This window comes from Cyprinodon variegatus, unplaced genomic scaffold, assembly GCF_000732505.1.
Source record: "Cyprinodon variegatus isolate N-32 unplaced genomic scaffold, C_variegatus-1.0 Scaffold633, whole genome shotgun sequence".
Taxonomy (NCBI): domain Eukaryota; kingdom Metazoa; phylum Chordata; class Actinopteri; order Cyprinodontiformes; family Cyprinodontidae; genus Cyprinodon; species Cyprinodon variegatus.
Genome location: NW_015151086.1, coordinates 128084 through 140686, shown reverse-complemented (window position 1 = coordinate 140686; position 12603 = coordinate 128084). Strand labels below are relative to the sequence as shown.

General features: G+C 35.6%; 1 protein-coding gene across 1 annotated transcript in view; it reads right to left on the bottom strand.

Annotated features, from left to right (window-relative positions):
- LOC107096562 (neurexin-3a-like) overlaps window positions 1–12603 on the bottom strand; it is a 168325-nt gene that overhangs the window by 36532 nt on the left and 119190 nt on the right. The window contains 4 exon segments of the mRNA XM_015393272.1: window positions 4167–4286; window positions 8786–8959; window positions 9280–9470; window positions 9653–9913. Coding sequence (XP_015248758.1) covers window positions 4167–4286; window positions 8786–8959; window positions 9280–9470; window positions 9653–9913 — 746 coding nt within the window.

The following is a 12603-nucleotide window of genomic DNA, read 5'->3' as shown; positions in this document are numbered from 1 at the left end:
ACCTAACAGCGATGTTTTAGGACTGTGAGAGGACCTGGAGAAAACCAGCACACACATGGAGAACATGCAAACTTAATGCAAAAACACCCTGTAACATTGCTAAAAACTGTGCCACCATGCAGCCCCTTAATCCAAATAATACTTTTATCATAAATAATTAATTGTACTTTTTTGGTGGGACTTGCATATTGATATTATACTCCTATTGTCAGGGTGTTCAACATAAACATTGTTTACTGTATGTTAACCCAAACCTTGAGCTTTACCGAAATAAAAGCGAGACAAACAATCTAATCGGAACCACATGGAATGGTTTGGTGAATTTCCACTGCTGAGGCTGAGACGTTTATGCACACTGATGCAACTTCATGTCAATATAGAGTCAGATACCTGTTTCAAAGGATTATTGTATGGGGCCGAAAAGCATTCATGTCTGAACCTAAGAAGAGAACCAAGTCGCAAACAAATCCTCAGCTCTCATTCATTTAAAATGTTGCATTACAGAGATTTTCTTATAAATAGAAGTGTTCTCCCTAAACACAATGAGTAATTCTTTACATAAACTTTGCTCATCAACACCACCAAAAAAAGTGTAATACTAAATCTAGGATGAGTTCAAATGCATGATAGGGAAAATGAAATGCTATAAACTACAGAAACAGTCGAAAAATGATTAGCTGAATTGGATATTGTAACATTTTTGAGAAGCTTTAAACATATTTAGGACTCTGTGTTATGGATTATAGTCTCTCCATCCACCAGAAACCTTTGCTGGAGTAACAGGTCCAGTCATCCCTTTTCTGTGTACCAGGCCATAAGAGATATATAATCCTCCCGTTTTTTTTTTTTTCCCAGGGCTGCTCCGAGATTTCCTCCATAGAGGTGTCCAGAAGATATCTTAATCAGATGAATCCTCTCGGCTGAGTGCTTTTGATCCAGACAAACATGGTGCTTCAAGTTCTCATACATAAAAAAAAAAAAAAAAGCCTAGCTACACTGTAAGCCGTTTTGATTATTTTTAATAAAAGAAAAATGAAAATAAAAGAAAATGATGAGAAAAAAATCGGTAACTGTATGAATTCTAAAGAAGAAAAGTTCAAATCAGAAAAACTGAATTCACATTAAGGTAGAGAATATTATACATGAAATGTAAAAAGATGTTTTTGTAATAGATCGATAACTGCTAAACATTCACCCAAAGCACAGAATACCACTGCACATCATACAGAATTCACTTACCCTACAATAACAGTAGCAGCAAAAATTAACAGTTACCTTTCTAAGCTGCTCTGTGCTGAAAACCCACATTGTGATACAATTTTATGCAATTAACTAAGTACAGTACTTTGCTTTTAATGGCACAATAAACCCCACTATATTTTCTGTTGGAGGTTTCTTCCTATTAAAAGAGTCTCTCCACTGTGCCTGCTTGGTGTGAGACATTTTTGAAGAGTCAACAATAAAATACAAGTGAAAATTGTTGCTGCAAACTAATCCAGGAGGAGCATCTCTTGCAAGTCAGTGACTGGATGCAATCAACTAGTTTTCCTTGACAGAAACCAATCAGACTGTACTGTCTCTGTAAAGAGCCTTGAGATGACATGTGTAGAGAATTGGCTCTATGTAAATAAACAGAGTAAGATAATAGATATCACTGTAGAATGGTTATCAAGGTGAAGAATGAACCAAACAATCAAATACAATGCAAAAACACAATGACCAGTTTGGTCAGCTGACTAAAACACTGCAAAACTGAACAGACACTAAATGGCAAAGACTGATCAAGACAGCACCAGCTGTGTTCTGACAAGTCAAGTGAAAGACAGAAACTGCTATTATACAACACTAAAGCCTATTGGATTGTAGTTACCACAAACAGAAGAGAACCGCATATGAAGCTTTCTACTATTTGAACAGATGTTTGGTCGTGTCAGTCTCAGTATGTTGAAACTTGGTGATCTCCAAGGCTCCAAACACTGCTCTTAAGAACTCACGTTCTGAGGAAATATTATTGTGGCATTTGAAACATACGCCTCACTTCATGGTTGTTTTAAAAAACTCTTTACATGTTTTATTGGTTGACAGTGCCTCAGATGGAAGAAATCATCTTGGAACATATCATCATGTTCCAGATAAAGGCACCTAGTCACATGTCGCTTATTAACCTGCATGATGTTGCATGGATTTGTGGTTGTTTGTCAGTTTAACTAGGTTGACATGGCTAAAGTGTAAAGTACCTTGAGTGTTCAAAATTACTAGAGAGATAACTGCAATCTTTAGTCCATGTTGTTTTACACGTTTTCTAAGTGTGACTGTGCTGGAAGTTCCTATTTTGTCTATATTATTATGCAGAGGGGTGAAATGGAGATTACTGCATTGTCTTTGTTTGCTGGCAATGAGTCTTACAGTTATAGGAACAAAGTCAGTTTTTAAAGAGGGTACTACAAAGAAGGTACTGCTAATGTCTGGCAACCAACTGCTTGCCTGACATTAGCAAGGTATTGGATGCTTTCTCTTATTGCTACTGGTGCCATCTTATATATACCCTACTAATGCAATGCATGCATCATTACCTTGCAAGCAAGATGAATTGTGGATAGATTTGTGAATTGACAAACTCCCAAAAATACATCTTGCTAGGAGCCACCAGATGTGTTTGCCTCGATTTTGGACCAAAGAAGTCAGTGAGGTGTAAGACTGAAGCAAAATGAGCATGGCTGCACTGATTTTAGCTGGAATACCCTATATTTCTTTTTGAAACATGGGCAAAAGGAAGCATTTTTTTTTCATTTTCGATATAGAGAACAACTATCTTGAATCAGAAGCATGAACGTGGTAAAAAAAAAAAAAAAAAAAAAAGAGGTCACAGTTATGATATATCTGCGTTAATATTTCTAAACTGCACAAAGGTTATTAAGATTTTATAAAGTGATCAGGTAAGGACAATTTTAAGAGATGGAGCTGCACTTTTTATTTATTTTTATTATTATTTATTATTTTATTTAGTAAGATCATACAACATGTATAAACTGTGCAATATTATTAAAAAGTAAAAAAAAAAAAAAACAATCCACTGGACTTTGTTTCCAACTTTGAAGACGTTTAACTTCCGATCTAGGAAGCTTTTTCAATTCAAAATGTCAGAAATTTCAGAAAGTTCAAGGCTTTATAGAGTTGACCAAAACCCAAACCTTGTTTTGGCTTAGAAAACATGCAATTTTTTTTCTCTCTTAACTTAGTTGGCTTCCTTCACACCCCTCTCAAACCACCTGTCTTCTTTGTCCAAAATTTGAACATTCTGGTCTGCAAAAGAATGTCCTTTGTTCATAAGATGTAGTTGTACCGCCGAGTCTCCCTGGATGGGAAGCAAAACGTCTTCAAACTTGGAAACAAAGTCCAGGGGATTTTTTTTATTTTTTGGAATAACTATGAACTACATGACAGAGAATCTTAGCTAGAAAACTGTGCAACAAACACTGCTTAAAGGGTCAACAACTTGCAAAATCAACTTTTTAAAACTTTTAACCGTGTTAAGCCATTCTTTTATCAAGTTCAGGTACAACATGTCCTATAATAATGAGCAGAATGAGAATAAGTTTGTGTGAATCCCCCCATCCAGGAAGCACCTACCTTAAACGTGCTGTACCTGCACAATAAACAATTTCACACATTTTTTTGACACTTTTACAGATCGGGCAGGCATGAGGGGAAGCAAATTGCAATGATTCCAGCTCAAAGTTGAGATGAAGTGACTCTTTTAGCAGCTAATCTACTTGTCACAGCAACTTTTTTTAGCTAATATCTGATGTAATGAAAAACCTATTTCAAAAGGTCTAGCTCTGTGTTCAGCCTTCAGAAGTGGAGTGATACAGTGACATCATGAAATTAGCGACACCCAGGTAGGAAGATGCAGCTTTGCTTTGTAGGCAAGTCTTTTTCTTTGGGGTTGGGAGAAAACAACTTTTTTTTATAACAAATGAATAACCCAAAGTGCTAAAGGCAGTATTTCTTCATATCTTTGTTAGGTGAATTTGTTAGTCTTAAAAAAGGCATGGTGTGATCTATAACATATTCTCCTGCTGGATAATTCATTGCATTACCAATGTTTTAATACGAGAGTTGATTGGTGCAATATTTGACATGCGAGGATGAATGAATGGACTCACGGTCATTGCACTGTGTCCCAGTGTAGGACGTCATGGAACAGTCGCAGGTGTAGTTCTCCCACTGCTGGATGCAGATCCCCATGTTGGCACAGGAGTCCTCCTGACAAGTTGTACTGGGACCTGTGGTAGTTCAACAAAACCCACCAAGCACACAGACAAACCTTGTGTTTAACAAGAATCATCAAATGCGTAGAAGTATTACAGACTAGGGTCATCTGTTCTTCATCACTTCTGGATAACATCCTGTTTGTGTAGCACATGGATGGGCTTTGTATTGAAAAACTCTGTTAACAGCTGAATTTATTAATGCAAACCTACGACATATATTAAACATGCAGTACCCAGTTGCCCTCAATTTTTAATCCTATTGAAATTCTATGAAGTTATTTAATGTTTTATGATGTGTCCATAAGGCATCCTGTGTGTTTACTTACCGTCATGTAAAAATCTGTTAGCTTCTAAGGCTATATAGATTTGTTTAATGCAACAAAATCTTGCAATTTTTCAGTTTTTATCCCTATTCTTTAATACACTGTCCTTATTGACAAACCTCTTTATGAGCTATGTGAAGGTCCTGGATTTTATGCAGCAACACAGGTATAGAATAATAATATGTAAAATATCATTGTCTTGTGTTTTGTAAAACTCTACATTCAAGATAACAGGTGACAAAGCAAGGATGTTGGCATGAGATGGAAAAATCTGAAAAGCCTTACATTTAGAAATAGTTTAACTTTAAGTCAGCTATTTTTCAAATATGTCACCTAAACTATTACACTCAAATACCAAAATTAATTTTGTGAGCAGTTTTTGATATGCAGCTAATTTTCTAGACATTGCTAAAAACAAAAAAACAAAAATAACAAAACAAAAAATAAAAAATACACTCATTCTCTCAAGAGGGTTGACCCAAAAATGTTCTACTCAGCGATTAACTCTTGTTCCTTAGTAGGGATCTAAAAATGTTCTACAACGAATAACGATATATAGCACCTCCAGAGCTCTGGGTATGCAATGCCCCTGGTCTGATTTTTTATTTTAACTTTTAAAAGTAAGGTTCAGGGGGTACCACATGAGTTTCCTCCTTGTTGAGGAGCAGCAGCTCCACTCCAATATCAACCACCATCCAAAGGAAGCTCATCCTGGATATTGCATCAGGCAAATTTTTTCTTTCAGTCATGATCCATGTCATCAGGTGGGAGCAATGGGGATTTTTGATAAGAGGAATGCAATTTTTTGTTCAAAAGGGTTGCCATTAGCACTAAAACATCAACTAGAACTGCAAGTACATATGATAGGGTTTCAAGCAATTCCCAGCATTTCCATTCCAGTATTCTCTATCCTAAATGTAAAATGCATGCTCCCCAGACTACTTTCCTGATTCTTACCATTATGTCCCACAATGGAGCAGCGCCCCCTTGTGTTGCTCACCATGAAAGCACTGCAATATTGTGTTTCATGGTTGACAAATGGCTAAACTCCAACAAATTTCTGTTAATTTCTTTTTTCTTAACATTTTTGTTAGCTAGTTAAAAATTATTTTAGCATGGGGATTTAGGTGAATGGGTGGGTGTGGTCATTTTTGGTGGGCTGGGGATAAAGCAAGAGGGGCTTGGTCATGGCCCAATTAGGATTCCAGCTGGGTGTGATTTGAAGCATAGATGAACAAAAAAATTAATAGCTTCACATATCTGGTTCGCTCCTTCCTCCTCATTTAAAACATTTATTGTCTGTTTTATTAAACGGAAATTGAACTGATACAAAAATAACAATAATAAATGTTTATATTATCTCTGAAGTGATTTAAAAATACAGTTTAGTTTCGTGTTTTTCCTGAGTTTTAAAGTTTTTATTTATTTTTAAATTAGATACCACACAAAATCTTAAAGTGTTTTTGTCCATAATCCTTCCCAGTTGCATATGAAGTAAAATGTGAACACTTACCTTGTTCCAGTCTGTCTCGAAAGGATTCTGATTTGGATTTAAAATAATAATAATAATAATAATAATAATAATAATGCCAAAATAGAAGGACTTTCTTGTTTAAAATCATCCCTTTATTTTCGGTGGCTGATCTTAATCATATAAGGGACTTTCATATGAGGGGCTCAGTGTTTACCAGTGGCACAGCAGCGCCATCTAGTGAAGGAAACAAAGTGGTGTTGCATCTGGGAGCTATAACCTTCAACTGCAGGCTTTGATAGATGCCAGAGAACAACAGACCAGCTTCATTTAATGGAAACTTGAAATGAAGAACAGAAAAAAAACAAGGTTAAACAAAATGACAGTGCCAACATAAAAAAACATAAAGCACACATTAAAATGAGATGGACACCAAGCTGTGATCGATGAGATTTTATTAATAATAAATCAATAAACCATCACTTTTCCACAGTGAATACAATAAAATATATAACATCACACAGAACAGTAAACCTTGTTTTTTTTTTAAAGCAACAAACACATTCATAGAGCTCTGAGGTAATGTTAAATAATGTAACATTCAGAGTACTTAATGTCCAACTGATGGCAGGTGTAAGAAAAAAAACAAAAACAACCTTCCATGCAAACAGGAAGAGTTTATGGAGGATGGCCTAGGACCTTCAGAGGATGACAAAAACAAGAAGAAGAAAAGAAAAGCTCTGAAGGATGAAAACATTTTTACTCACAGTGACATTTCTTAGCCTGTGCAAAATGTTTTCATGGAGCAGAGTTACATTGAAGGCATGGATAAAGCAGGAAGCTGCACAAAACATTCAAACTTTTGGCAAGTTTTCCTTTGAGAACAATGGGTTGGACTGCAATCCTAGCACATGGCCCCAGCTAAAACTGCACAACTGAAATCAAACATTGAAGATTCCAAATTACATATTAAACCTCTAGAAATATGCATTTACTTAATCCCAAGCAGCACCTGCTAGGAAAAACAGCTGTAAAAAAAATATTCAATGGGAACGCAGATTGTTAAACAATTGGACTTTGGATTTACTTTTAGCTATCATTCATCTTTGGTCTGAGTCCATTAGCATGTCACAACTTGACTTACAAATGTCCCCCTAATATAACCCATTATGTGGACAATTCATAACCACAGTAGTTGAGACCCTACAGATTTTTCTAGGAAAACTGAATTCCATTCTAACCTTTAATTTTTCTCTGATGAAGCTTTTCTTTATCGGCTCTAAATTTAATTTTAATTCAGAGAAAAGTGCAGAGTGACCAAGTGTATGTTTACATGATCTATTTTGCTGATAGATAACTTAAATAATGTTTGTTATCAGCAAAAGACAGGCGACCTGTCCAGGGTGTACCAGGCTTCTCACCTGTAGACTGCTGGAAACAGGCACCGCCCCCATCGCGACCCTGATAAGACTAAGTGGGCAAAGATGGATGATGGATGGATGTTTTTTTTTATCAGTCATATTATGGTAAACACATACTTTTCTGTAAAAATGTTAAGGCGTTTAATTAAAAGAGAATCATTCCCTGGGGTGTGGCGGTGGTGTAGGGGTTAAGCACGCCACCAATGTACAGAGGTTTTTGTCCTTAACTTGGCTGTCACAGGTCCAGGTCTCAGCCTGTTCACCTTTGCCGCTTGTCTTCCCCATTTCTCTAATCCTAGTCCTGTCTACCTACTTTCAAGAATAATAAAAACAAAGGCCACTAGAGCCTACAAAATTATATATATTAAAAAAAAAATATTAATTCTTATATCGTGTGCAAAATCTAAAAATAAATGAGTTTTTTGCTACTTTGTATCCAGAATTTGTGAAACATTTTTTTTTCATTATGAATGAAAGTGTGATTTATTCAAGTTTTAATCAACTCTTGACATCAATTGAAGTAGGTGATTGTTTAGGCCAATAAACCTAACAAATCACAGCAGACTGTTTTTTAAAAAGCATTGATGTTCGAATTAGCACTCAGCAAATACATATTTAAGCTGAAATAAAGCTAGGCTGCAGGAAGAAAAAAAACCATAAAGGCAGGAAATAACTGTTATCAAAGTTAATTTTGCAACCAGTTAAGGATGAGAACATATTTTGAGAGAGAAGTCAAGCATCTATTGTTTCAAAAACTATATTAGGCCCTCTAAATCAATATGTCTTTGCAGGGGAACAAGATTTGCAAACCAAATAGGCAGGGATTAATATGTTAGAAAAATACTTCACTGTGTTGGTTAACGTGTGTCTGTGTTTAGACCATTCAATATAAATATCAATCCAGTGGATTTTTTTGTATTGATTAAGAATTATTATTTACATCAAGGTGAATATCACAAATCTTAAATAAAAAACAAAAACAAAACAGCACCAGTGAGAAGTTTGAAGGACTGAACTGGCAAAACTGCTCTCATAGCGGCTGTGATGGTACATATGATGAATGGCCAATGTGGCCAATAATGTGGTGGAGATGAGGAAGCATTGGATGTTTGGTATGAATCTAGCAGTGGGTAAATGAGGCAACGAGCACAGTTAGTAGGATGGAGTTACTCCTGTATGGATGCAGAGCTGAGGAGCTACTGTTTGCATTGAGCAGGAAGAAAGGACTCCTGGAGCTGGAGTTGAACCTTGTGCTGTAGGAGTCTAAATCAGGCTGAGACCTGAGCGACGGTGTACCTTCACATCCACGCTCTATCTGGCCGCTGCGGAATAAGGCGTCATTAAGGAGGTCCGGCAGGCGACCGTTCAGATCCATTGAAGCCAAGCAACCCTGAAAGCCATCTCTGGAAGCCACCAGTTTGGGTAGGTTTCCGTACATGCCTGGACCCAGCCCTGCGATGAACAGATCACCTGAGGAAGAAACAGTGCAGGTTTGGCTTGTTAAAAAAAATAAATATCATAAAAAAGTACTGTTTGGCTTCATTTGTTTGAGTATATGGTTGGATATAGAATAGAGGTTTGCATTTCTACAGTCTTAATTATGTCCTTTTGCAATGTTTTATTTATAAACCTTTGAATTACAGCTACAGGATGAAAGAAAACACAATTCAAAACTCAAACAGTTGATGGAAAAGAAAAATAAGAGATTTGGATTGAAGCAGTGCTCATCTGAATGAACATTAGGTGCAAAGAAAGATGAAATCAGGAGAAATGTCATATTCTCGGCCTACCTTTCAGGTCAAGGTTCTTTGCTCCATTGATGGTCTGACTTGTGGCTGTGGCATCTACTTTCAGGGTGTGGGTGTTGCTGTTGTCTCGGGTGATAGCCACATTATGCCACTGATTGTCATTTAGTGACCTTTCACTTTTGCCCTTAATGAGGTTGGGCCCGTTTCCAAGATCAAAAACATAGTGGATGTATCTGCAAAGGGAAAATGTGTTCAGTTTCAAAGAGATCTGATAAAATCCAAACTTTACTTTGAGAGTTATACATTTAGGCTATATCGACTAAAACAGGCAACAAACATTCAGTTTGAAGATATTTAAACATATAGTTGCCAGGCAGAATAATAAAAAAAGATATGCTTTTAAACAGTCACTTACCCTTTTACCAATTCTACAGCAATAAAGTCATTCCCATCGCCAGAGTTGAAGAGAATGAAGCCATCAGGGGAGATGGTCTTGAACTGGAAGAAGAGATGCATGGATGTGTAGGCCTGCAGGGTAGCTAGGCTCAGGTAGCTGCTTTTTGTCTTGAAGGTAACCGGGTCAGCTATTATGGAGCGAACCCCGAAGCGAGCATTGAGCTCACAGTAATCAATGTCGCCATTCTTGCACAAGTCAATGTACAGCATGCCATTAAATCTGAAGGAAGGAAAAAAAAACATGCAATGAATAACTTTACCTCAATTAAATGTCCTTCACAGCATAAAAATATCAAGGTTGTATGGCAACAATAGAAGATAGACTAATAGGACTAATATTTTCTACCAAAGAACCACACTGACAACATTGCCACTAAAAAGTTCTTGATTAGGAGTTCCCCAGATTTCTAAAGATTTTTTTGGACTTCTTCTTTACTAATAAATAAGGCAACCATGTTTCAAACAAATGCTAGTTTGTTTTTGTTTTTTTTATTAAGCCTTACTCTGTCTACAAATCAGCTATTGGCTGTTTCAGACGAATAGTCTTTTGGAGCTATGATCTGAAAGCAGCATTCATAAGATGATTAACTAATTATGATTATAAATCTCTCAGGTTCTCTGTCAGCTCTTTGCTAAATTTTTGTTTCTTGTTATGAGACTTTTGAACACTGTTTATCTTCTACTTTACAACTTGAAAAAAAGCAGAGAAATCATGGAAACTACTAATTAAGATGGTCTAGATTACAAAAAAAAACATTGCTGCTTAAAAGGAACCTTACAGGAAATTAGCTCAATATACTGACAGATTAATTAATTGAGAATAGGTTTATCAAATGAAAGATTTAATTCTGAAAATAACCTTAAATCAGATACATTCTTTACTGTTTTAAAATAGTATTTATTGATCTCATCTTACGTTCTAATTGTAAAAGGTCCTTTTCTGTTTGCTATTAGCAGATAACTTTTCTAATTAACAGAAATAAAGTCTTAAAAACACCAGTCTGTTTGTAATGTTTCTGTGTTCTTTTTCATATAGTGAGCCACTAAAAATAATAATTTTCTATATGCAGTTATATTCTGATTAACTGAATATATATCTTATTATTTTCAATTTTGTTTTGAGCTATTTAGAAATTGCATTTGTTGATTTTTTTTTTATCTACCAAAACATATAAAGGGTACCGATTTGTATATATTTCACCTCAGAGGTGTAAATAAAATCTTAAAACCTAAAGACAGGAAGGCCCTCTTACATAGATACATATTAATTGAATTTTATTACAATTTCCACTTCTAAAATAGAAAAAAAATAGCAATACCTGACTCATTATTTTCTGATTAGAATGTCATGAGGTGCTGTAAAGATGTGTTTAGGAAGCATTCATATCTTTCTGCTCCCTTCAGACAGTACCAATGGGTTGGATATTTTGTCAGGTTACTTTTACATGTTTATTTAAGTTTATTTATGAATATTTGGTAATGTTTGCCTCATGTTTTTTTTTTACGCTGTCCCACATCATGAGACTGAATTACAGAATGTTGAAGTTGGCATTTATTTCTAGTATGAAAAACACGCACTTTTACTGCCATCGTGGAATCTGGACTATTTGTGAACAGCTGGTTCATGATGTCAGAACATTAGATTGGTTAAAACAAGCCTGAAATTTTTAAATATTAAAAATAATACAATAATTGAACTTTATTCTCACACTGGAGAATTTCACCTCTGTATTAACCCATCCCCTTGGGGAACAGTGGGCTGCCATTGTGTGGCTCCCAGGGAGCATTGTGGGGTTAAAGGTCTTGCTCAGGGACTCAAAGTGCAGGCTGTGGGGATTGATCCGGGTACTTGCAACCTTCTCAGAGCACAACCGCACACCTCTAACCCACTAAGCCAACACTCCCCACTCCCTGCATGGTTTTCACTTAAAACAACTTGTGTGCTGTTGGATATATATATATATTTATTATTTATTTATTTTATTATTTCTTTTTTTGCTTTTTTCCATAAAAAGTTTAAGGCTTCAGCAGACATCCAGCTTGATTTGCACTTGATGTTTAGGTTATATTTATTCACTGCAACTTTTAAACTGATCACAAATAGGAACGATCTCATAAGAGAAGAAAAAAGTATTTTAATCAAGCTATGACATGGACAACATCTTTTAATTCATCCAAGTGAGATAATGAGGAGAAAAAAAAGTAGAATAGTTTTTAAGTATTTAAAGTTAGTAGAAAGTTATTTAATAGTTAGTAAGTATTTAAAAAAAAATATTACTTCATAGCACAAAAAAACGAATAGTTTAAATCCCCATTTTATAAAACACTATTTTATTCATTTCGACACAATCCAATTATTTCGCTAAATATGTATGCTATTTTTTAGATAAAGTGCTATATTCTAACCAATTATTTGTGTTTGTTTGGTTGATTATGGTTCATAGCAAATGGAAACATAAAATAATTTCTCTTTAGAACTTAACATTGCACCAGTTAAATAAAAAAAATGAAATGTTTAATACAGAAAAGTCACAGTAGGCTATTGTGAAGCGTGTACATTCATTGTAAACCTATGCACAAGATGTTCTTTTAATCTGTGATGCGTCTTTTTTGCTGAGTTTTTTTTTTCACAATCTCAGACTAATTATTACAAAGATTGAAGTGAAATTTGATTTTTTTTTTTTTTTCCTCCTCTTAACCATTGTAATCGTTTTCTCTTTTTTATCTGCTGTACAGTAAGCGGCTCTGAATAAATGCAGCAAGGCCTCGGACACTCTGTCCCCACCATGTGTCATGGCGGGGCTTTGTCTTGTCTTGGATGGGATGTACTGAAAGCCGGCTTCGTGCAAACGGAGCTCAAGCTCCAGGCTGGGTCACACATAAAGTGATTCTGATTCACTAAATACTTAA